The 27,456-nt window shown below is 39.0% G+C and overlaps 1 protein-coding gene across 5 annotated transcripts in view; it reads right to left on the minus strand.

The window, feature by feature from the left end:
• Window positions 1-27,243, minus strand: part of AK5 (adenylate kinase 5) — a gene marked incomplete at both ends in the record, with an annotated part of 234,571 nt that extends 207,328 nt beyond the window's left edge. For all 5 annotated transcript variants that reach the window (XM_084243989.1, XM_084243987.1, XM_084243988.1 and 2 more), the window contains 5 exons: window positions 4,983-5,096; window positions 5,193-5,362; window positions 9,181-9,348; window positions 22,682-22,868; window positions 27,184-27,243. In XM_084243989.1, coding sequence (XP_084100115.1) covers window positions 4,983-5,096; window positions 5,193-5,362; window positions 9,181-9,348; window positions 22,682-22,868; window positions 27,184-27,243 — 699 coding nt within the window. The remainder of the gene's footprint in view (window positions 1-4,982; window positions 5,097-5,192; window positions 5,363-9,180; window positions 9,349-22,681; window positions 22,869-27,183) is intronic.
• Window positions 27,244-27,456: the final 213 nt, after the last annotated feature.

The following is a 27,456-nucleotide window of genomic DNA, read 5'->3' on the forward strand; positions in this document are numbered from 1 at the left end:
TCCCCTTGGCCCAACTTGGCAAGTCAGAGAGCTGGAAGAGCTCATCTCTGGGTTCAGCATAAGAGTGGGAGAGAAAGATATTCTACACAATAGATCGCTGTAGTGGAACTGCTAGTTGTCTCTCAAAATCTGTCTTCTCTTCTTTAACAATAATAGCTCTGTATCTAGGCTGGGACATTTCGCAGCGTCCCTTGTAGTTAGCATTTATTCGCATGGGACATATGTTCTTACCAGTGGACTATAAGAAGTGATCATACACCTTAAGAAGTTGATCATACACCTTCTGCACAATTTTGTGATAACTTGGAAGGCAAATCAAGTTTCTAGGGAGCCCATAGCTAGAGAAGAAAAGGCCAGAAAGAGCCATCATGTTAGCATATGTTGACTGCTTAGAAGAAATAGATAAACCTAAGTGAGATCTTATCAAATCCCAAGCAGATAAAGAGAAAAGAAAGTATCCAACAATTTAAGACCTCACAAATGGGCCTCCTGGTGGCCTAGGGGTTAAGTCTCAGAGTTAGCACCTAGATGGTCTGAGTTTGACCCCTGGTCAGGAAGCTAACCCACATATGGCACAACAGACCTTTCCTGTCTTGCCTGCCGCTCCCCTCCGCAGTATATTTCAGTAAATCTACCTATTCTGCTCCCTACTCTGTCTTGGGTGAATCCTCTCACCCCCACACCTCTGGCTTACATCCCAATTCTTTTACGCAAAAATAAATAAATAAACAAACAAACAAATAAATAAATAAATGGAAATAAAAATCTTAAAAAAACAAAACAAAATCACAAAACATCTCACAAAGCTGAAAAAGGCAACTGCTTTTTTTTAACCTCCAAACAGCAGGAGATAATGCTATTTTTGTTGCTCAAGGGACTCCCATTAACTGCCTCCCTTCCCTTGCCCAGAGGCAACACTCAAACTAAGGATATTTTCTTCCTACCCAAGTTTATTGTTCATATGTCCTCAAAATAACTGCCACAAAAAATAAGAACACAAAGAAATAATACAGCTTAATAACTACATCCAGAAAAGAACTGTGGGTGTAGTTATAGGCACATGGAACTAACTGGAAGGAAAAAGAGCAGAAGCCTACAAAGTTTTGAGGATATGGTTTTACCAAAGCAACCATAAACCTAGCCAGAAAAAAATTATTATTTTTTTTCCAAACTTAAAATAACTCCCAAGGATGGCACAGCTTCCAAAACACCACTCTGATGTGGTTAGGCAGGATGATGATGGTAAGAACTTCTCAGAGAACAGGGGATTTCAGTAAAGAATAGACAAAAAAATCACTCCAAGATAGCAGGAGCTGGAGTCATCAATGGGTAAACCCAGGAAATCACTCCATTGCCAGAAAGATCCTCTGCCATCCTGGACTCACAAGATTTGTTATTTTCTCCTATCTAGTGACTACCATAAAGAATGCCAAACTTGGGGTCTCCCTGGTGGTGCAGGGGGTTAAGACACAACCTGTGAGGCTGACCACGGCCTCTGCAGCACGAGTTCAATTCCCGGCCAGGGGGCTATCCACATGGCACAGCAGACCTCTCCTGTCTCGCCTGCTGCTCCCCTCAGCAGTATATTTCTGTCACTCTGCCTGTTCTGTTCCCCACTCTGTCTCTGGTGAGTCTTCTCACCCCCCACACCTCTGGCCTGTACCCAGCTCTTATATGCATAAATGGATAAATCTTTTTTTTAAAAAAAAAAAAGAATGCCAAACTTTCCTTTTCTGAACAGAAATTTTAATTTCATCTGGTCTTGCTTCTTGGCTATTTATGGTGCAGGGAGGGGAGGCATTTATAGGTGGCTGAGATGGTAAGTCAAATCTGGAGCTAATGAAGAGAACTATACTCCAAGTAGATTCTCAACTTTTGAAACTGATAATGGACCCTCTGCTGTTTTCCTTGGACTGAGTGTGCATACTATGTAGGGGTGTAACAGGGTTGTTCCCAGGGAAAGGGGAGGTTTCAGATTCCCTGCCCGACCCTAAGGAATGGTGGAGCTCAGCTGGGAGGAAGAGAAGTCTAAGAGGGAGATTGGGAAAGGAAGGAAGGAGGAGGAGATCAAGGAGACCTGGAGGAGGCACATGGAGCAGAGAGACATGTGAAAGTTGCACTTGCTTCTCGCCTTGGACTTGTACAGGGACTTGGGGGACATGGAAGGAGACACTTGAAACAGATGTGGGTGAGAGCCCCATGGGAGATTAACAAGGGCATCATTCATCTGGATTTTAGGGTCCCCACTAGATGGTGACTTAGACTTGTTGCAAGCTTTTGGGTCTCAGTGGTTCGGCTTTGGGCCAGCCTTGTTTGCTTGGACATTTATCCACAAAGAGATAAGTAACTTTGGGTGTCTGATTTGAAAACTATATTCTTTCTCTTTTTGGTTTCTCAATCACACAATTATTTGTATTTAAATTCTTTTCCACTGAAGGTCTACTGCACTAGGGTATGTTCTGTTTTGTCTTGAGGCGGCAGATGGGAGAACCTATTTAGAGCAGGCAAGTTTGGGGGTTCCTGGGATGCCTCTCACCCTTCCCTATAACAGGGGGAGAAGGGAGCATGCAGACAACTGAATGGCCAGGGAGGCAAACTATTGTGGGAGACACTAGTTAGTTCTCCCATCCTTTCCAAGTGGCAGAACTGTAGTCACAACCCGGGCTGCCCAGCTGCATTGTTTCTGGCATTCCTCATAGATACAAGGAGATTAAATTCCCAACAGTGCATGTGAGGAGAAGTGATGGAGGCTGCTTCCAGCTCTGGGTCTTCAGACCTTCGTGTTCTCTTTCCCTTCTATGCCAGTTGGAACTTAAACGTGATGGCAACCCTGCTTCAACGATACAGCTGATGGCAGTGTCCTAGGAGATGGCAGAACAACTTGGAAGGAACCACAGTTCCCTAAATGACGTCAAGGAGAAAAGCTATCTAGTCATCTGGACTTCATTGTCCCATAAGCCACGTAAGTGATAGTTCTTTTTGTTAGATTGGTCTTACCATCATTAGTATTTGGCTGACATCAGAAGCTGGTTAAAGAAAAACCTTGAGAACTTGTGGCATAATAAAAATATATATTAAAACTTTGTCCCTGGGGCCTCCCTGGTGGCGCAAGGGGTTAAGATGCACCTATGAAGCTGTCCACAGCCACTGCAGCATGAGTTTGATCCCCTGCCAGGAAGCTACCCATATGGCAAAGCAGACCTCTCCTGAGTCGCCCACTGCTCCCCTCAGCAGTGTATTTCACTCAGTCTGCCTGTTCTGCTCCCCACTCTGTCTTTGGTGAATCCTCTCACCCCCTACACCTCTGGCTTGTACCCCAGTTCTTGTATGCATAAATAAATAAATCCTTTAAAAAAAAAAAAAACTTGGTCCCTGTTTTCTGGTATAGAGCATCTACAATCTTAGAAATTTCCTGAGTGATAGAAATGCTTTTGTTCGTAATGAGCTCCTTTCAAATACACACGAGTCTAAGCTAATGGGGTGAGCTCATTAGTTGAGGGAATAAACACTTCAGCTTTGCTGTTGCAGCCTCTGCATTCCTGCAGCACTGCAGTAGCATCAGCAAACTCAGGCACCACTGAACTGCCCACATCGGCAAAGAATCTCCAGGCTGCTATAATACCAACCTAAGAAGATGCTAAATTGGTATAGATGTTAGTCCTGACTTTTCCAGACTCAGATGTGTGACTGAGAACAGTAAATGCAAGTGATTGCATATTCTACAGAGAGATACTAGACCATGCTAGAGAAACTTGCCAGTAGGTGCCCTCCCCACTTCTCCAAACCAGCATTGTGACTCTTGGTCCGTCACCTATTTCCAGGCTAAAAAAGAGAAAGTGGAGATTGATCAGGTACCCAGATTGCTGCTAAGAGTAATGTATTTTTCACCACCTGACCCACTGCAACCGTGTGAGGGAAAATTTCAGGATTCTGAGATATCACATGAGGTTTCTGAGCCTGAACCCAGCCCAAGTTGAGGAAAGCAGAGATATGCTCGAATGAATGACAAATTAAAGTTTTAAACAAGGCTTTTTATTTAATTTTTTTCAGCTTTATTGAGATATAATAGCGGACTGGATATTCTATACCTGAAAATGAGATTACCTATTAATGTTTTTAAAGAAGCATTAAATACACAGAAAAGCTATGGGGTATTCCTGAATTATAATCCAGGGGAGGAGCAACCTCACAGGATGTCTGAAAGTTATCTGAGAGAAAGAATCAAGTAGCTTTATCTGTTTATGCCCACAAAGTGCATCTCATTCCATTCATAGGGCGAAGCAGGTCTGGGTGGGAATGTCGGCCTGCTTGGCAACTGTGCCTCTACCAGTAGCCAAGGATTAAACGGAAGATTGCATAGCCCCCTTCTGCAATAGCAATACCATGCAGCAACCAGAGCGGCAATAGGGGCCTCTCTGGTGGTGCAAGGGGTTAAGTCTCAGCACTATGAAGCTATCCACAGTCACTGCATCATGAGTTTGATCCCTGACAAGGGAGCTAGCCCACATGACACAGCAGACCTCTCTGTCTCCCCCACTGCTCCCCTCAGCAGTGTATCTCAGTAGATCTGTCTTCTGTTCCCCACTCTGTCTCTGGTGAATCCTCTCACCCCTCCACCTCTGGTCTACACTCCAGTTCTTGTATGCATAAATACAAAATAAATCTTTTTAAAGATAAAGATCAAAAATAAAATTTTAGGAAGAACATTTTGAAATGAAGTTTAAAGAGATTTGGATTTTTAATAAAAAATGGTGAATTCTATTATTACTTTTTATCTTTTCTTTTTGGTAGACACTATCTTCAATTTTTAAGCATTTGCGCCAAGAAAATAACCTCCTGCCAACCCACACTAATGGACTTGCCTGTTTTTGGACCAAAATTCATTCAAGATAACAGCAAGTCTTCCAAGAAATCTTTTTTTAAAAATTCTATTTTTTTTTCAGCAAATGTATATCATATAAAATATAAGAAGACAATCTTACTTGGTCCTCAAAAGATAGAGCCTGGGCAACATCTCTTGGAAATCCATCAATAACAATGCCCTCTTCATCAGGTATTTGCATCAATTTCTGTTTTATCTCAGTAATTGTTGTTTCCTTTGATAAAGAAAAAGAATGAAAACCACAGTGAAACTTATATACAAATAACTGGTATTAAAATCGGCAGAATAGAAGCAAATTACACAGCTGTACCTGCGGGGCCAGTTCTCCAGTTGTAATTATTTTGGCAATAAGACTCCATTTCCTATTGCTGCTGGTATTGTGGATCTTCTTTCTTAATAATTCTCCCACCGAAATATATTGGAATCCATAGCGCTCTGCAATTTTCAAACTTTGAGTACCCTTTCCACTTCCTGGACCACCTATTATTTAAAACAGGTAAAATTGTGACCTTCTGACACAATAAAAAAACTCCTTTTGAGATGACTACTACCTTCACCTTGAGGTGTGGTCTCGACTGCCTGTACCAGGGTGAGTACCTGTTCCACCCTTGGCTTGCTCAGTGTTACCTCTGAAAGCAGAACAGTGCAGACTTGGCCAAGGAAAAAAATGGGATTTTCATAATTAACTGCAAAGGACATTTATTTCTCAACCTATTGATATTTTGGCAAATAACTAATTTTTTAAAAATTTGGAGCAATGCAATTTAAAAAATTTTCTATGTGAACCATAATTATTTTTTCCTTTGTAATCAAAGAAAAAAAGAGATGGGATACAGAAAATCATGATCAAAACAACAGAAATATGTTCCATGCCCACAAAGAGTAACTGTGCAATTTGGTGAAATATAATAATTATTCTTAAACCAAAGGCTTACCAATAGTGATGTCACCTATTTAAATTAATTTTTTAAGTCTGTCCATGCACATCCTTGCCTATTTCCTTTAAATTTAAAAGAATTCATGTGCAATAAGTATGCAAAGTTGGTGGAATAGGTCCTTAAGTTAGAACACTTTCATACAACTCATGATAATTTTGAGTCTGTGATACATTAGTATAAAATAATCAACATTTTGCAACATAACTCATTACTAATCATTGGTAATTGTGATTTATTTTCTAAAAGCATAAGTACTAAAATAATTATAAAATTTGTGCCTCATATTTTATTTCCAAATCATATTTGATTATCTTAGTTTATGCTTCTAAACAACCTGGCCTAATTGGAATCATGAGTGTGAACTAATTTCAAAATAAAGCATATAACAATCAGTCCAATTGGTAGTTATTTGTTAGCAATTATCAAAATGAAATTCAACTTTCTAAGTGTCAATTGAATGCAGATAAATATTTTTAAAAAATCAATGGCTAAGAAGTAGTGAAATGTTTTGGTAATATTCACGGAAATATAATTCTTCAAGCAGCATTGAAAATCGTCCTGACTAATTCAACATATAAAGTTTTGAGCAGTTTAAATCATTTTTTTTACATAATTATTTGTAAATATTTTTATTCTTATTGCAAATAACATAAGCAAAAAGAAAGACAGCTTTTTTTTTTTTTTTAAAAAGAGTTTTGTAATAAGAAAATAAGTCCTGTTGGCCAGGGCTTATTTCCTCTTTAAACTTTTTTATATGTAGAATTTTAAGATCAACTGATGTAATGATAATAATTTCTTAACCTTAATCTCAAACAATGTACCTAATAATATCTGTTTTTCACTTATTTGTTGCTTATCATATTTATATCATATTAAGATTAGAATTTGTTTACAATTTTTACCATTCTCTAAGAAATTAAATCTTATCCTACCAGACTCAACATTGCACTACTAAATTAACATCATTTACTTTGCTAATCAAAAGTAGGTTTGGATTGTAATAGCTGCTTTTGTCCTATTAGAACATGGGCAAATCATGGATTGACCTTAAGAAAAAAAAAACTTATGTGCTGAACTCCATCAACAAATTCAAATTTGATACGCTTTCTATAGCTGATATGCTTTCTATAGCTTCTCAACCTTTTGGCTAAGATCAAGTGCAAACTGATTTGATCTCTGAAAAATGAAAATTATCTTTCATAAACTGTATTTCCACACTTGCTCTCACAAACCATCAAACTGAGAAAGTATAAATTCCACTGAATTTTAAAAATAATTAAACATATTAAGCAAGTTTTGCATCTTCAAAGGAAAAAAATTTTTTTTGCAAAATAATGAAGACAACAAAAAAATCTGATCAACTGGCTGAGAATAGCATTAATTTATTGGATGAGTTTTGTTACTGAAGTTTTTTAACAAATTAATTTATGTCTCTTTTCTCTGATGCCAGAATGAATTCAATAATTGTTCCATTTATTTATCTCTAATACTTATAGCATTATCACCCATCTAACATGCAGATTTTATGACTTTTCAGATTACTACCCTAAGAAGATTTATATATGTGCCAACAAGACCAACTTTTAAAAAATTCTGTATTGCCAGAAGGGGAAGTTTACTTCTTTGGAGCAATACCATGTGGACCTCTTTTTGAAGCTGGAATTAATAAAATTTGTAAGATTCAGGTAGATTATTTTATAAATTCACAAAAGTCATCAAATTGCACCAATTTTCTCAAATAACCTAAGGTTAGGCTTTTCCTTTCTTCTCTATTTCGATCCTCTAAAAGTTATTTGTACTCTTTGACTGCACCATTCTTATAATACATAAAATGTTACAGTACAGCAAGTAAGTCTCTAGCCAGGATCATACCCTTAGGAAGCAAATTGATTTTATTGAGTCCAAAAGGACCATGAAATAGGGGAGATTTAAGAATTTACATTTTCTCCAAAGGATCTTAATTTTTTTGAAATAGTTTAATTGTTTTCCTATAAAATTCATAACGCACAAAAATTAATAACAAGAGCAATTTGTTATGCCTTTTTTAGAACAGTCAAGCCATCTTTTTTTTTTTTTACCTAGTAAACAACTGCAAATATTTTACCAATAGCAACAAGAGAAAGAAAATAGAAAAAAAATCTCACCATAAAATGGTGATGTAATTTCTAACCTTTCCTTTTAGGTTTATATTTTAATAAATATAAACATTTTCTTGTCTTCTAGGCAAGGATTTAAAATTTTTAAGCATGAAAAAATATTCCATTTTAAGGGCAGGAGGAGATTTATGACATAAAAGTGGCTGCCATATGCCATAAGAATTTTTGACTTTTAGAAAGCCAATTTCTCTACTCTCTTCCTACAATGTTATTCCAAACAATTTTGGGCTAAATATATTCACACTCAGAGATGTACAAATGTCACCCCCTTTAGTCTAGTAAACTTAAATTCTTGTTAAAGCTCAGTGTGATTATTTGCATGCTTTTTCCCTAGTTGTTAAAGCTTCTGGGATCAGAGCTTCTTTACATGGGGCTATATATATATTTTGCCCTCTACCATTAACTCACTGTTGGCTAGGATAGTTTTGAACATTTAATTTAGATTTGCATCATTTCTGTGAATCTGTTTTCACGATTTTTAAAATTTTGAGAAAATAAGAATTTCCAAGAATGGTCAAAAATACATTTTGCAAAAATACTTAAAACATTTTCAGTAGCTCTTCCTTATGAAATAGCAGCAGACTGATATTTTTATATTCACTTAAGATTCACAATGGTAATTTAAATAATAACTTATTATTTTGATGAATACACATATGTGCTATGTTATTAGATTCAATTATATAATAACACTGAAACTCAAGTTTTATTGTAGGTGCCAGTTTGCCATAAGAAAAATTCATTTATATGATCTTTATTAACATATTATTTATCTCTCCTTATAAAGTTAGTGGCAAATAACAATTCAGTTAATTGACGTAAAAGGCACATTGTGTTTAGGAAACTTCTAATGGACTCAGTCATCTATGCTAAAAATTAAACAGACAAAACACAGGACAATAACTCTTACAGAGGTGATGACTTTCATTTAATTATAGGTAATTTCTATAACATTGTAATGTCATACAATGGGATTCTATAAAAAGTGCAGCAGGCATTATATATAAAAAACAATTTCTGTTTTATCAAAATTTATGCTAAAAATATTTCCATCTACTGTCCCTTGAGCTCTTGTTTCTTGTTTATCAGTGTCAACTAAGTATTTACAGATATTACACATAAATAAATTTACACAATTAAAAAATGTAAATATATAAAAAGAGTGAGTAACAGTATATGAAAATTTTGCTTTCTGTCCTCATACCTATGACAAGAATGATTTTTGGTCGAGGTCTAGTAGGATCAAAAACCTCATACTCCTCAATTAATTCCGCAGTCTCAGAGAGATCCGTGTCACTTTCTATGGAAAATTGATGGATTGGAGGGAGACGATCATAACGCCGATAAGGAAAGTTTGAATTTTCAGGCATTACTGCAAAAGAGTAAGATAACTTTGAAACGGAAAAAAAAACCTAGGAGAACATTTTTTGCAATAAACTGATTAGTAGAAAGCATTTAAAAACTAATCGTTTAATTTTTTTTCACTGGAAAACCCTTAAGTGGTCAGCAATCTTTTATTCAAAGGCTGGAGAGTCAATATTTTGGGGTCTGAAATTACAGTTTCATACAACTTGGCCTCAGCAGTATGAAGGCAGCCACAGGCAATATATAAACAAGCAGCTGTGCTTGTGGTCCAGTTGAATTTCATTTATAAAAACAGGCACTGAACCAGACTTGGCCCTTGGTTGTAGTTTGCCAACCTCTGATCTGAACCTTAAGTGCTGCCTACTTTTGCAGCATTGTCTGTATACATCTGATCTCTGCAAATGGTGCTCTCTGGAGTTGTGTAGTGAAGCACCTTCATAAACACTGCAGCTGCTCATGGATTCAATGCTTATGTATTATATATTTATTGCATTCAATAAATAAAGATCACTCACTATGATCCAGGCACTCTAGCGTGGTTCACTGGAATGGTAAGATAGCATAATGCACAAAACCTTATGGTACTGTTGCAAATCAGGTAGAAAGGCAGGAAGTAATTTTTACATCTGGAATATCTTTCCACATCATTTAATTTTACTTTCCCTATATTCATGACCTTTAATCACCTTCATTTAAAAGTATAAACTTTTAAATTTAAAAATATAAACTTATGAAGATTTAAGTTTATATTACAACGGCAACAAATACTTGCTATTTATTGCCAGACATGTCAGTGTACTGAAAATGATTCAGTCAAAGAACAAGATTTAGTCCTGTCTCCACAGAGCTGACAAACTAGAGCTTATATACTTTAATTATACAATTGTATGCACACCAAGCAGGACAAGTGCTAAATAAATATTTCTCATGACAAACACAAGACTTTGATGAATGAGTAGATTCACTTGGACTAGGGTAGCAGAAGAGGACTTGCAAAAGAGACAGAACCTGAACTTTGAAAGAAAAGGACAGGTGATGAAACATGGGAGATATATCGAAGTACATTTTAGTTGGTAGAAACAAAACAGAAACAGAGCTAGAAACACAAATTACATATTCACATGGACTGGAGGCCAACAAATCTAAATCAAGCAGATGGTCTTAACCAGTGGATAATATAGAGTTCATGGTTCTTTCCTTCCTCTCCCCATTGCATCAGTATTCTAGGAGGTACAGAGAAGCCCCAACTAACTAGAAGCCCTACCTACCTCCTCATACAAAGATGTCAGGAGACTACCTAAACCTTTCTTTTAGCACAGCATAATGCTCACAGTTTCTTTGAAGGTGTTGATCAAGTAGAACTTTCCATTCTCGGGCCTCCCTGGTGGTGCAAGGGGTTAAGATGCAACCTATGAAGCTATTTGCAGCCTCTGCAGCACAAGTTTGATCCCTGGCCAGGGAGCAACCCGCATGGCTCAGCAGACCTCTCCTGACTCGCCCACTGTTCCCCTCAGCATTGTGTTTCACAATCTGCCTGTTCTGTTCCCCACTTTGTCTCTGGTGAGTCCTCTCACCCCCTACCCACCTCTGGCCCATACCCCAGTTCTTGTATGCATAAATAATAAAATTTTAAAAATCTTAAAAAATAAAGAACTTTTCATTCTCTGTTGATATCATAAATGATGTCATTGACCACTCATCCACTGAACTCATTTTAGTTCCATGAAAGGAATGGAGTAGTCTGAAGATTACAGTGGATAATCTTTAGAAAATGCTGGGAAGGGTTGTCAGGAAAGACACTGACAACAATATTCTGTTCTGCTTTGAAATTGAATTGCTTCACTCAATGCAAAGCAAAATTCTAGGCACTATCCTTGATGACTTTCTTCTCTCATTCTTTATATCTATTCTCATAAACTATAAACATATCCCAAATTGCCTATACTTTTCTCCATCTCCACTACCACACTCCTTCCTAACCTATCATTTATTCTGGTGACTGTGATAGACTTTACTGATCAGCCTGTTTCCAAGCTTGCCCCCACTACCTGTTGTCTGAAATGCTTTTCTTGTGTAGGTCCCATGGCTGACTGCCTATTGTCATTTACACTGCAGGTAAGTGTCAGCTCCTGTAAGATTACTTTTTTTTTTTTTTTTTTTTTTATAAATTTTATTGTTATATTCCCCATACAATTGCAGCCCCCTATTCTGACCCCAATCCCTCCCCTCCCGCCCAGCCCCCCTAAAAGTGTCTCTGGTTCATAGTTTTTTGTTGATTTTGATTTTCACTTTCTTATAGTTATTCATTTTCCTGGTCCATTATTTAAGTTTTCTAGATTCCTGTAAGATTACTTTTTAACCTAGACTAGCCAGTCAATCTCATGGACATCACTATAATAATTCTATTATACAACTCCTTTGCCATCAGAGGAATCTCTTATTAATGCACCATTTGTCTTTAACCATTAGAATATGGAGTTTCAAAAAAGCAGGGAACTTAGCTATATAAACTCTGTACCCTGGGATCTAGAACTGTGCTTGATAGTCATCATCCAATAAATATTTGTTGATATTAACCTCTTTGTTAAGAGATCAGCTTTGCTGAAATGGTAAGGAGGAAAATCTATGGAGAAAAAAAACAGAAGAAAAGGTGCTAAGTAGAATGTGGCCACATTGTAGAAGGTCTTGAATACAGGGTAAATCCAGAGGAGGTATTTGGGGGAGCAGAGACGTGATATAAAGAAATCTGCAATGCATTTTTTTATGAAAATTAATTTGGTGGTGTTGAGAAGGCTTTGAGTAGAGAGAGACTAGGAGCAGAAACGGTAGCAGCTAGGAAGCTGAGAAATATGGGCTCTAAGTGAGAAATATGGGCTCAACTTAGAGGGATCGCAGGGGAAATGGAAATGAATGGCCACACATGAAGGACATGCTTAGGATTGGGATATATGGAATGAAATGAGTTCAGAATTCAAAAACAATTTCTAGGTTTCAAGTCTAAAAGTATTCTAGGAACATTTCACATAATAGGCATTTCATACAATATCTTTCTGCCCTCTTGTTTCTGTTTCAGAAATACTTCTTTCTTTCCTCTACATGAGAAATTTCTGTTCTTTGTTCTCTGGTGGATTCTCAATCTTCTCCATTCTAACAGAGCCTACTCAGTGTTCTGCTCCAAGTACTAGCAAATCATTTCTTCTAGGAAGCATGTTCTGAACTCTAGCCTAGAGTGGACCCATCCCTGTCAACATAGTTGGTTCTTCCATAAAAGATCATCAATAGACAAAGCAATTTGAACCAAAAAGGAAGGGAAATGAAGGCATCACACTTCCAGACTTCAAAATTTATTACATATATTATAAGGCATAGAAATCAAAATGTATGTTATTGGAATGAAAACACACACATATAGGAGATGGGCGGAGCAACATGGCGGCGAGGAGACGCTGCGAGTAAGATCTCCCATTAAAAAAAGTTAATAGGGAGGAAAAGCGGCAGGTCCCAGTGAGAACTGGGACACGGAAGATAAACGGGTGACTCCAGCAAACTACCCGAAGAAGAAAGTTGCCATAAAAGAGGACCAGAAGGGAGGAAAGCGCAGAACCCTGCTCCCCTCCCCAACCCACAGAGTTGGCACTCTCCGACCGGCAGAGAGGAGGAAAACAACAAACTAAAAGGACCAACAAGAACAAACTACGCAGCAAGCGGGACTGTGAGTGGAAAGGAACTATTTCAGCCATCACACCCTGTGAACGGGAGCTGTGGAGAACCCTGCAGGATCCGCCGTGGTGGTGAGCTCCAGGCGCCATTAAAGAGAGCCCCGCCCCCCAGGAGGCGACCAGCACACAGCCCCGGCGCCCAGTAAGCTTGCGCGGAAAAGCGGCGCGCTGGAAAACCAGACGCGGATCGGGATCGGGATTGCGCGGAAAAGCGGCGCGCTGGAAAAGCAGACACGGATCGGGATCGGGATTGTGCGGAAAAGCAGCGCCGACCAGAATCGGGATCTTGCGGAAAAGCAGTGCGGTTGAAAAGCAAGCGCAGGTCCCCGCGCCTGCGACCTAGGCTTGCGGGGAGACGCGCGGAGGCCCTCACTGAGTGAGCAAGAACCAGGCGCCCAGGCACGGGAGCCGGATTCAAAAGGCGCCATTCCCGCGCCACTGAACTGGGCTACAGCCCGCGCCCTGGAACTGAGGGCTTTGGAACTGAGACCCGGGGCACGAAATTAGGGGCGTGGGTTCCCCACGACGGTGGGGCACAAGGCAGACACAGCACCCCAAAGCCGTTGAGGTTTACCCTACCATTCCCGCTCTGTTCCCTGTCCCAGGGGGTGGAAAATCAGCTCCCCAAGGGCTCTAGGAGAGATCTCTGGCTCCACCTAGCGACTTGAAGCCAGCAGAGGCTCCTGGAGGAGCCAGTGGCTGGGGAGTTAGCCCACGCCGGACCCCTTCCGACCAGTAGTCTGAGCCCACAGGGGGAGCGAGCACACACAGCCGGGGCAGACCAGGCACACAGAAGAGTGTGCCTGAGACCGGACGCACAGGGAGTGTGTCCCACATCACCATTTTAGAACAGGGACATTTCTTCAGTAAAGACTACATTTCTTCAGTAAAGAAGGCTTCCTCAGGAGCCAGAGGTGAGCGGGGGAAGTCCGCCCACGCCAGACCCCCTCTGGCCTGCAGTCCAAGCCCAGAGGGGGAGCAGGAACCCACCGCCGGGACAGACCAGGCGCACAGGGGAGTGTGTCCTCACATCGGCATTTTAGAACAGGGACCTTTCTCCAGTAAAGACTGCTTGAAACTGACATATGGCTACAGGAGGAACCAGAGGGGAGCAGAGAAGCTCGCCCAAAATGCCGGCCAGTCCCAACAACACACTGTCCCAATGCATACGGCAAATTAGAAAACAGACAGTAGGGAGTAGAAGAACCACACGCAACCTAGCAACTCCCCAGGGAAAAAGCACACCACAAAAAGAAAACCAGCCCCCAGATTGCAACGACAGTAACTTGGTAGAACTTCTGAGCCTTCCAGAAAGAGAATTTAAAATTGCCATGATTAAAAAACGGACAGAAGTCATAAAAGAAAATGATAAGGGAAAAATAATCAACGATCAGAAGAATGCAATCGAGTCCCTAGAGAGGGAAAACAATGGTCAGAAGAATGAAATTGAGTCCCTAAAGAAGGAAGTAAAAGAAATGCAGGAGATCAAAGAATTAATGGAAGAACTAAAGAATTCTGGGAAAAGCAATGAAAGCAGAATAGATGAAATGGAATAACGAATAAGTAATCTTGAAGACACAGAAATAAAAAGAACCAAAACAGAAAAGGAAAGAGAAGTACGAAGGAAAAAGAACGAAGAAAGACTTCGGGAACTATCTGACTCCATGAGGAAAGGAAATATAAGAGTTATAGGAATACCAGAAGGAGAGGAGAGAGATGTAGGAACAGAGAAAATATTCAAAGAGATAATTGAAGAGAACTTCCCAAATGTGAAGAAGGAGCTGAAAATTGATATACAAGAAGCAAGAAGAACACCAAACTTCCACGACGAAAGGAAAAATACAGCAAGACACATAATAGTAAAGCTCCCAAGAATCCAGGACAAGGAAAAAATAATGAAGCTGGCAAGAGGGAAGAAACAGATAACATTCAAAGGAAAGCCAATCAGGCTGACATCAGACTTCTCCGAAGAAACACTACGGGCAAGGAGAGAGTGGAGGGACATAGTCAACAGACTCAAAGAAAACAGATGCCAACCAAGAATACTCTATCCCGCAAAGCTCTCCTTCCTCTTTGAAGAAAGAATATGGACCTTCCCAGACAAACAGAAACTCCGGAATTTCATTACAACTAAACCCCCACTCCAAAAAATACTACAAGGAGTCCTAAAGCCAGAACCTCAGAGGATGAATAACAATGAAAGAAGGCCAAAAAAAAAAGTTATTAAAAGAATAAATAAATAAAATCAAAGGAAAGAAAATCACAATGGCAAATACAGATGCTAACATATCAATATTAACTCTAAATGTAAATGGACTAAACTCTTCCATAAAAAGACACAGAGTTGCAGCCTGGATTAAGAAACAAAACCCAACCTTTTGCTGTCTCCAGGAAACACATTTAGCTACAAAAGATAAAAATAGGCTTAAAGTTAAAGGATGGAAAACAATCCTACAAGCAAATGGACCAAAAAAGAAAGCAGGAACAGCTATACTTATATCAGATAAAACAGACTTCAAATTCAAAAAAATAAAAAGAGACCCCAGTGGTCACTACATTATGATCAAGGGGACAATACTTCAAGAAGAAATAACACTCATTAACATATACTCACCAAACGAAGAAGCACCAAAATATATCAGACAACTGTTGTCCTCTCTGAAAACAGACATCAGAGAAAACACATACGTAGTGGGAGACTTCAACACACCACTATCAACAATGGATAGATCAACAAGACAAAAAATAAGTAAAGAAACTAAAGCTCTAAATAAGGACCTAGAGCATTTGGGCTTAACAGACATCTATAGAACACTAAACCCAAAAAAAACGGAGTACACATTTTTCTCAAGCGAACATGGATCATTCTCCAGGATCGATCACATACTGGGGCACAAGACAAACATCAACAGATACACCAAGATTGAAATCATACCAACCATTTTTTCTGACCATGAAGGCATCAAACTAGAAATCAACCATAAACAGAAGGCAAGGAACTATTCTACCTCATGGAGATTAAAAACCAAACTACTGGAAGACCACTGGACTAATGAGGAGATCAAAGAAGAAATTAAAAAATTCTTTGAATTGAATGACAAGGAGGACACTAATATCCTAAATGTATGGGATGTAGCAAAAGCAGTAATAAGAGGAAAATATATAGCAATAGAAGCTCACATCAAGAAACAAGAAAGAACGCAAAGAAACAACCTAATCTCGAAGCTCAAAGATCTAGAAAAAGAACAACAAAAAAACCCCAAAACCAGTAGAAGAAAAGAAATAATAAAAACCAAAGCAGAAATAAATGAAATTGAAACTAAAAAAACAATCCAAAAGATCAATGAAACCAAGAGTTGGTTCTTTGAAAAAATCAATAAAATAGACAAACCCCTAGCCAGGCCCACAAAGGAAAAAAGGGAGAAAGCACAAATAAACAGGATCATCAATGAAAGAGGAGAAATCACAACGGACACAGCAGAAATCAAAAGAATAATCAGTAATTACTATGAGCAGTTATATGGAAACAAGTTCAACAATCTAGAGGAGATGGACAAATTCCTACAACTCTACAATCACCCAAAGCTAGATAAAGAAGAAATAGAACACCTAAACAGACCAATTACAAGCAGCGAAATTGAAATGGTAATCAAAAACCTTCCCAAAAACAAAAGCCCAGGACCTGATGGATTTACAAATGAATTCTACCAAAGATTCAGAGACGAATTAGTGCCTATCCTTCACAAACTCTTCCAAAAAATTGAGAAGGAAGGGACAATACCAAACACGTTCTATGAAGCCAACATTACACTAATACCAAAACCGAATAAGGACAACACAAAAAAGGAAAACTACAGGCCAATCTCCCTAATGAACACTGATGCAAAAATCCTCAATAAAATTTTAGCTATCAGAATCCAACAATGTATCCATAAGATAATTCACCACGACCAAGTAGGGTTCATTCCAGGGACACAAGGATGGTTTAACATCCGAAAATCAATCAACGTTCTCCAACTCATCAACAAAAAGAAATATAAAAACCATATGATAATATCAATAGATGCTGAGAAAGCTTTCGACAAAGTGCAACACCCATTCATGATAAAAGCCCTTGAAATTCTTGGGATACAAGGAACATACCTCAACATCATAAAGGCCATCTATGACAAGCCAACAGCCAGTATCATCCTCAATGGTGAAAAGCTGATAGCAATTCCATTAAGATCTGGAACAAGACAAGGATGTCCACTCTCACCACTGCTTTTCAATATAATACTGGAAGTCCTAGCCAGAGCAATAAGACAAGAGAAAGACATCCAAGAAATCCAAATAGGAAAAGAAGAAGTCAAACTATCACTATTTGCAGATGATATGATAATATACATAGAGAATCCCAAAAACTCCACAGAAAAACTAATTCAACTTATCAATCAATTCAGTAAAGTGGCAGGATACAAAATCAACACGCAAAAGTCAGTAGCCTTCCTATACACAAACAATAAATCTGAAGAAGAAGAAATAAAAAAAAATCCCTTTTATTATCGAAACAAAAAAAAATCAAATATTTGGGAATAAATCTAACAAAAGAGGTAAAGGACCTATACAAAGAAAATTATAAAACACTGTTAAAAGAAATAGAAGAAGACACAAAGAAATGGAAAGACATCCCCTGCTCATGGATTAGAAGAATAAACATTATTAAAATGGCCATCCTACCAAAAGCAATATACAGATTCAATGCTATTCCAATCAAAATTTCAATGTCATTCTTCAAAGAAATAGAACAATTATTGATGAAATTCATATGGAATCACAGAAAAACCCGAATAGCCAAAGCTCTCCTGAAAAAAAAAGAAGGAAATGGAGGCATCACACTCCCAGACTTCAAACTCTACTACAAAGCCATAATCATCAAAACTGCATGGTATTGGAACAAGAACAGACATACAGACCAATGGAATCGAATAGAAAATCCAGAAATAAACCCACAGATTTATGGTCAACTAATCTTTGACAAAGGAGCAAAGACTATGCATTGGAGCAAAGAAAGTTTGTTCAATAAATGGTGCTGGGAAAACTGGGTCGCTACATGCAAAAGAATGAAGCTTGACCACTACCTCACACCATACACAAAAATCAACTCAAAATGGATTAAAGAACTAGACATAAGACCTGAAACCATAAAATATATAGAAGGAAATATAGGCGAAACACTACGTGATTTGCACATCAAAGACATCTTTACAGACACATCACCCAAAGCAGTGATAGTGAAGGCAAAGATAAACAGCTGGGACTACATCAAATTAAAGAGCTTCTGCACAGGGGCCTCCCCGGTGGCGCAGTGGTTGAGCGCTGGGTTGCGAAGCTGCCTGCAGCCTCTGCAGCCGGTTCGATCCCCGGCTGCTCCCCGGCCACCAGAGGAGGGTCCCACATGGCGCGCAGACCTCTCCTGCCGCCCGCTGCTCCCCTCAGCAGTGTACTTCGGTCCTTCTGCCTGCTCTGCTCCCCGCTCTGGCTCTGGTGAATTCTCTCACCCTCCCGCGCTTCTGACTGTACCCAGTGCATGTATAAACCAAACAAACAAACAAAATAATAAATAAATAAATAAGACATGCCTCTAGAAAATTAAAAAAAAAAAAAAAAAAAAAATTAAAAAAAAAAAAAAAATAAAGAGCTTCTGCACAGCAAAAGAGACAATAACAAAAACAAAGAGAAACCCCCACCAACTGGGAGAACATTTTTGCACCCAACACTAATGATAAAGGACTGATCACAAAAATCTGCAAAGAGCTGATGAGACTCAACAACAACAAAGAAAATTATCCAGTCAAAAAATGGGCAGAAGAGCTAAAAAGAAACTTCTCTGAAGAGGAAATGCAAATGGCCAACAGGCATATGAAAAAATGTTCAACATCAGTTGTCATCAGGGAAATGCAAATCAAAACTACCATGAGATACCATCTTACACCAGTGAGAATGGCACATATTAAAAAAACTAGCAACAACATATGTTGGCGAGGTTGTGGAGAAAAAGGAACTCTTCTGCACTGCTGGTGGGAGTGCAAACTGGTCCAACCACTGTGGAGAGCTGTGTGGAGATTTCTGGACCTACTAAACATAGAGCTTCCATAGGATCCAGCAAGTCCACTCCTAGGTATTTACCCAAAGGACACAGAAACATCAATTCCAAAGAGCACCTTCACCCCTATGTTTATAGCAGCACTGTTTACAATAGCTAAGCTTTGGAAACAACCCAAATGCCCAAAAATAGATGACTGGATCAAGAAGATGTGGTACATATACACCATGGAATTATTACTCAGCGTTCAAAAAAGATAAACACATGCCATTTGCAGCAACATGGATGGCCCTGGAAGGGATCATGCTCAGTGAAATAAGCCAGAAAGAAAAAGAAAAATACCGGATGGTCTCACTCATAGCAGGAATCTAGAAAACTTAAATAAGGGACCAGGAAAATGATTAATTATAAGAAAGTGAAAATCAAAATCAACAAAAAACTATGAACCAGAGACCCTTTTAGGGGGGCGAGGGCGGGAGGGGAGGGATTGGGTTCAGAATGGGGGGTGGCTGCAATTGTATGGGGAATATAAAAATAAAATTTATTATTTATAAAAAAAAAAAAAAGAAAACACACACATATACCAGTGGAATAGAACTGAAAGCCCACACATAAACCCTCAATTATATGGACAGTTAATCTATGACAAAGGAGTCTAAAGTCTTAAATATAAAAAGGAAATTCTCTTCCACAAACTGTTCAGAAAACTGGACAGCCACGAGCAGAAAAATGAAACTAGACCACACTCTTACAACATACATAAAAATCAACTCAAAATCTAGCATATAAGATCAGAATCCATCAAACACATAGAGGAAAACATGCAAACTACTCTACAACATTGGCTTCAAGTTATCTTTGGGGACTTGACCCTAATGCAAGGAAAATAAAAGCAAAAATAAACAAATGGAACTATTGCAAAATAAAAAGCTTCTACACAGTGAAATAAACTATTACTATCACTAAAACAAAAAGACACTCTACTCAATTGGAGAAAATACTTTCATATCATACATCCAACAGGGAGTTAATATTTAAGATCTACCAAGAACTCATACAACTCAACAAAAGTAAGCAAGTAACACAATCAAAAAATGCACAGAGGAACTAAATGGATGCTACCCCAAAGAAGACATACAGATGGTCTATAGGTACAAGAGAAAATATATACCACTTATCATCAGGGACATGCAAATCAAAACCACAATGAGATATCATCTTACTGCAGTAAGAATAGACTGTATCAAAAACAAACAAACAAGCCCCCCCCCCCCACTGGTGGCACAAGGGGTTAAGATGCAACCTATGAAGCTCTCCGCAGCCACTGCAGCACAAGTTTGATCCCTGGCGAGGGAGCTACCCACATGGTACAGCAGACCTCTCCTGACTCCCCAAGTTTGATCCCCTGGCTGACCAGGGAGCTGCCTACATGGAGCAGCAGACCTTTCCTGTCTTGCCCACTGCTCTTCTCAGCAGTGTATTTCAGTCAATCTGCCGGTTCTGATTCCCAAATCTGTCTGATGAATCCTCTCACCCCCCCGCACCTCTGGCCCCAGTTCTTATATGCATAAATAAATAAATCTTTAAAAAACAAAAACAAACTAACTAAACCAGAAGCAGTAAACGTTGGTGAGTTTGTGGAGAAAAAGAAACCCTCATACACTGTCGGTGTGAGTACAGACAGGTCCAATCCCTGTGAAAAACTTTATAGCAGTTTCTCAAATTCTATTGCTACAGGACAATCAGTTCAGAAACCATTTTATGTCTTTTAACATATGTTCTAGATATAGAACAATACAATACAGCATTCTTGTTACCGTAGTACACAGAAAGTTTCTATAGCTTTTGTGCTAAAAAGGAGTTCCAAACTGGTCATCTGTGGGCCCAATATGGCCCCGTAGATGTAATCTGTTCAGTCCAGCACTTTTCAAAAATCTGTACTTGACTGACTTTAGATGATGACTGTTCTCTCAGGTTCTGCTCTCTAGTTTGACCACAGTCCCCACCATTCTCTATTATATATACTTGGCCTGACTATCTTCTATGTATAAATGAGTCAATTAGCAGGATAAAATGGAAGGATTCAGGTTTCTTTTTTGTCACAAAAAGTCACTTTTTCTACTGAGTCTGAGAGCTGCTTTTCTATTAAGAGGATGTCATATCTTACTAGACATAACTTAAAAATGTAAAAATATTTAACTTAAAAATGTAAAAATGTAATACCTCAGCCTTGTTAGTGTTTTATGGTTTAGAACACAGATTCCCATATTCACCTCATTTGACCTAACAAGGGCATGGGAAATGTACTTAACACTGATGCAGAGCCTAATAGTATTACATCCTGGGATCTAAGTCAGTTATTTTGGATGGTGCATGACTCTACAAATCCATGAAAATATGATTTTCCTTACTGAAGCATTAATTTCTAAATTGTGTGCTGTAGCAGTAATTGGTTAAAGGTTCTTTCTCCTGCACCCAACCCTACATCACCCAGTGTTAGCTCCTGCATGGCCAGGGAAGAATTTCTCTCTTCTCTGGAGATCTTTATGAGGACATGTTGCTATTGTTTGTGTGTCTTAAAAATTAACATTCTATGATTTTTCCTTAGACTGCATCAAATAAAATCTAAGTGGGTCATGACTAAGTAAGATTGAACAAATAAAGATATTACTCCCTTTATTTATTGTAAATAGACTGTCTTCACTTCAGAGTTTGTCTGTATAGCTAAATTCTCAAGGCACAATTTTTCAGAACAGTTTAAAAATTGAAAATATAATGTTTTTGACAACTGGGAAAGAATTTATTTTCTCCTGAATCCATTTTGAACATACTATACTTCTCAATTTCATCCTGAGCCAGAAAGGCTGGTTGGATGATGCTGGATCACTAATTTTGATAAGAACATGTTTCAGAAAACATACCATCACACCATGAATCTCCTCCAGCGAATTCCAGCTCTTAGTTGCAAGCTATCTCCTTGCTCATGCCCTCGACTTCTTTCACAGTGCCCAAATGTCTAATCTCATGTATTATATCAGTAATTACTTAAAAAAATCTTTGTTGAATTAACTAGTACCAACTTACATGCACTTATGCAGATGCATTAAGATGAATTCTGAACTTAGAAACATTAAAAACTTAAATCTCTTTCTAGCTAATAAAAAATGTTGAACTGTTATGTGGTAACTATCAATTTGGTCTGTCATCTACTTACTTATTTGCAAAAGGCTTATTTATAATTTTAAGAAAATTCATAGTCTGCAAATATAATTCATTTTGCAAAATAATGAAGTTAGTAATATAAAATTTCATTAAGCCTTTAATGAAGCACTAGACACTAGATGCTTTGTAAATTTGTTTGTCTTATCAAGAGGTTACTAGAATTAGTAGCAGAGAGTAATCATGTTCTAAGGCCAAATATCCTTCTAAGCATTTGGAAACCCAACCAAGTGAATCATTTCCTGCAGTCTATATGACATGCTTTAAAAGAGAACAATTTGAGCTATAAACTGTGTATTATTCTACAAATACATTACCATTTCTTAGAAAGGACCTCCGTGATTGTCCCCCATTGAGTGGGGGTAGGGTCTTCTTTTCCTGGCTAACAAATGTGTCCCATTTCACCTTGTCACAGCCACCCAGTTCTTTCACTTTCTGTAAACAACTTTCCAAGTACTCTACTGGGTCTTCAGGCTTTGAACACATCAGTCCATTCAAAAGGCTCTGAAACACAACAAAATATGCCCACGTAAAAACATGTTTTCAAACCATCTTTGTTTGTTCAAATAGTCTGTCTGCCCCATTCTAAATTCTGCGTTCCTCTTTTTTTTTTATTTGTCTTTTATTAAACAACTAGAGGGGGAATTGTGATCTGATGGAGTAAGATTACCCCTTAAATTTCTAATCAATTAGTTTTCAACTCGGCAATCTCTGCTTTTAAACAGTTCAGGCAACTATATAGTTTAAAATAGAAGAATTCTATCAAAATGAGATAATGGGCAGAGTGTAAAAATGCCCCAGTCATTATTTATCTCATTCTTACTCATCCTTAGAGGGTCCAAATTTCAGTTTTTTCAATTTATAAAATGGTAATAATAATTCCTACCTCAGAGCATTTTTTAAGGATTAAAAATTTCAATATTGAAACAGTGTTTATTTAATGCCAGGCACACAGTGTCAACTCGATAAATATTGTTGTCGGTTTTAGGTAATATTATTATCATTATCAGGAAGTCTCCCTTGAGTCTCCTGGGGACACTTTCTAAATAGATCATTTATATTGACACCATCAATTAATTTGCTGGTCTGTTCTAAACTGTGAACTCTTCAAAAGCAGTGTGAGTTTTATTTATCTTATAATCTTTAGCCTCTGACAAACTCCCTGGCTATGGAAGGTGAATACTGAAGTGATTTCTAATTAGGGGAAAAAATTCAATCAAATCGTGAAATTTGAGACTCAAAAAAATGCTACTTAATATATAATAAATCACCACAGTATTCATTGAGATAACAAAGGGGAAAAAAGGCATGATCTTTCATTACTTTTTCTGTTCCTGGTATCCTATGTGTCACACGTACTAGTTTCTAAAGATGTTACAAATTTGGAAATGCTGACTTTTGGGAACTTGACTGATATGCAAAATATTTTCCTTTGGTGTGTTTTATGGAAAAAGCATTGGGGATTATTATCACCAATATACATTATTAATGTACAAAACACACACCCTTTGAAAGGCTGACATCTTTCTTAAATACAGTATTTTGTTTTCAAACCATTCTTATGTAATTTGCTCAAAGTGGAAGAAAATTCTTCCCAGATACATTCATTCTTTGAAATGCTAGTGTCGGTTAGAATGTTCCCTAGGCGAGTTCAATTGCAGAAGACCTGATAAAAACTAGACTGTGCACCCACATTCAGTTTATGTGTACATATCTGCACTAAACTCACAAACACACACTAACATATAACTCCTCTTATCCCTCATATGTTAAGGCTCACTCTGTAACAGTGTTTACTCTGTGTCTTTGTACCCATTAGCTTACTCAATGCACTCTGGTCCTTAAACCTAATCAATTTTATGTGGCATTATTATCCCCGTTTTGTAGGTGAGGAAATCATGGCTCAGAGGTGTGAGTTGACAAAGTTTACTCAGTTATATACTTGCAGGCCCAGGATTTCAGCTCAATGTTTCTGATTCCAAACCCCATATAGTCTTTTCTCTATATCCTGCAAATATATGCTATGGGATAAAAAGAAAATGCTAGATTATTTGTAATAATCAACTGCAAAACGAAAATGATTAGTTTTTTTTAACCTATTATTGCCTAAAATGGGTGAATATACACAATGGGTATTTCTTTTACTAGAAAAATATATATCTCCAACCTCTCTAAAAAAAATAAAAACTGACTCCTTGTAATAAGATATTGATTTTAGAATGGCTTCTATTCCTTCATGGATAACTTAATTCTTCCTTCTAGTAGCCAGCTACCATCAGATTGACGATAACCAGCAGACATTATTACCAAGTCTCATTGGTTTAATCCTCTGCGAACTTAAATAATCTAGTTTAACTTTCCCCAGCATTCAAGTTAATCACCAAATCTCTGTTCCACTGTACAAGTAATACAAGATTAATATATATATGTGTGTGTGTGTGTGTGTATATACACACCATGTAGTTATCTAGATTTAAGAATTCATCACAAAATTAGGAAAAAGTGGTCTTATTTTAAACACATGTCTAAAAATAGAAACACATTTCAACCTTGGACCTACCTAACAGAGATATCCTATTTTGCCTATGTAATGTTTCAAGTCAGAAAAAAATCTGGAAAAGTAAGTTAGATACGTCGATTTGTTTGACAATACAGTATAAAAGTTCAATAATCAGTTACTTGGTTTATAATGGTGTTTAATAGCCATAACTGGGGTCTGATATCTAATTGTTAAACTTTGTACACCTAGATACTTTGTATACCTATGTGACTTTCAAAGAGAAAATCCTGTTTGGAAACTTAACGCATTTACAGTTTTGCTGTCTACACTTATCATGTGGAGAACTGCCAGGTTTTACTTCTATCTTGTGCTGTACATATCACAGATTCTTCTTTCTAGAAGGATGGAGCCTTAGGAGGCCAGCAGCAGTCTCTGTTCATTTTCCTACTGTCAAGGATTGCATTTAAGTACATGGAATTACTACATTTCACCTAGGGGAGTTGACTTCCTCTTCTGAGTGTGCACTATTTTAAAAGTCCTATTCATAGGCAGAAAAAAAAAAAGAAAAGCATAAAACCTGAACAAAAAAGCCTACCAAAACAATTTGCATACACAGGATAGATTTTCATGAACAAACTATCAAAATTCTCTAAGGTTACCAACAAGGAAAAACAATGCCCACATTTATAAACAAAAAGGATGTACTGTTCAGTAGCACTTTGCAATCAGGTGACTCCCCCCCCGCCCCCGCAGATATTTCTAATTATTCTTTTAGATGTGTACAAATGAAATTGTTCTCAGTGGCAGTGTTTATGACAAAAATTCTTCAGCTCTTCATCTCCATATTCACTTTTGAAAAATTTTTTAAAAAGAAAAATGCAACAAGAATCTCACACATTCCCAAGACTTGCCCCTATGCTATGCCAACTGATTATTTTCACGCATGAATGAGTAACACACTTTCTAGATTTGGGCTTCACATACCAGGCTCAGTGGGTTGGTTTACCTGGAAATCTTGGCTTCTGATGGAACTACAAGCGGTGACTTACAGAAGTGAGAAAAAAAAAATGAAGATATGTAATTATGGCGACCTATTTTAAAGATAATTTGGGATACAGGGGCAAAATAATTTTCCCAAGTGGTGTTAAAATTTCTTTTAACAGAACAAACCCCCTAACAGGAGAAAGAACAACTCATGATCCTCAGTTTACTCTTATCAGCCTATCATTTAGTTTACTCAGCCTATCTTTCAGAAATGGGGAGCCAGTTTTTCAGTGAATGTAATTCTCCTTTCAGACCGCTCTCTATGAAGGCTGGCTCGCCTTCATTCTCTTTTTTTTTTTAACCTAAGCAAAAACACATAGGATTCAGAAATGTTTTAAAATTCAAATATGGAGAGAGAGAAAGAAAGCAAAGCGATCTTCGACGTAGGCTGTGGTTTCCAACTAAACAAGGCTCCTTCATTCCTCAAGGCGCTGCGCCCACATTCTCAAAGAGTCCCCGCCGCCCGCTCTGCGCCCCCCGCCCCTCCCCGCGCCGGGCCCCTGGTGCAGACGGTGCGGCGGTGCGGTCTCAAGACTCAGCAACAGGAGTCACGCCCGCTTCGCCGCTCGCCACTGCAACCCGAGTTCTCTCGGTGGGTTGGAAATGGGCACATGGGAGCTGCTGTCAGGGAGCTTCCAAAGCGATGGGAAAACGTGCTCAGGAGTTCATTCACCGAAAGCGCAGAGCAGCTCTGGGGCCAGGCACTCGGGAGCAGCGCTGCACTTGATGGGTTTGATTTTGGTTTTTGCATCTTCATCCCTCTGTTCTAACTGCCCCCGAGGAGGGCTGCTTTGGTCCACACATCCCCTTCTCCGAGGAAGAGGGGTGTGCCGAACCTCCGAGCGCTGGGGGACTAGAGCCCTCTCCTTCTGAGGTTCGACTCCTTGCTAGCTCCTGGGCGCCACCTGGCCTGGCTCTCACTCCAAGTGAGCGCGGCGCCTGGCTCTCACCCCAAGTGAGCGCGGGGGGCCGCAGCGTGCTGCCCACCCAGTGTCCACATTTGAGGGGTGCCTGTGGGCATTCTGCTTCCAGAACCCCGCTGGAAGACTAAAACTTAATATCGAGATGCGGGTTTCTGAGCCCACCTATAAGGCAAGGACTCTGGCAACCCTGGGGAAAGGAAGCTACCCCGACTCAGTGGGCGAGATATTTCTGCAAGCCCCTTCACTTCCATGCCCCCGTCTGCATGGCGGGACGGGACACGGCTCCCTCACTAGGAACCCCTGGATGGATCTCCCCGGATCCTCCAGCCCTTCCGCCGGAGCTGCCCCCTACCTCGAAAAGCTGCGGGATTTCCCTCCGGGCCAGGTATTCCTTGGCATCGTTGGTGTTCATGGCTCTGCCGCGCGTGCCCCGGGGCGCAGGCGGGGAGGTTCCCGGGCTGCGGAGAACTGAGCCCAGCTGGCGGGGTCCGCGCCGAGCAAGGGTGCAGCCTCGCGCTCACCCGCAGACACTCACACTCACGCTCAGTTCTGTCCGCCGAGGTCACAGCCCCCTCGGCGCCCCCGCCGCCCGCGATTTGGTGCTGTTCCCCGCGCAGGAGCTGCG

This window comes from Talpa europaea, assembly GCF_964194135.1.
Source record: "Talpa europaea genome assembly, chromosome: 9".
Classification (NCBI taxonomy): Eukaryota; Metazoa; Chordata; class Mammalia; order Eulipotyphla; family Talpidae; genus Talpa; species Talpa europaea.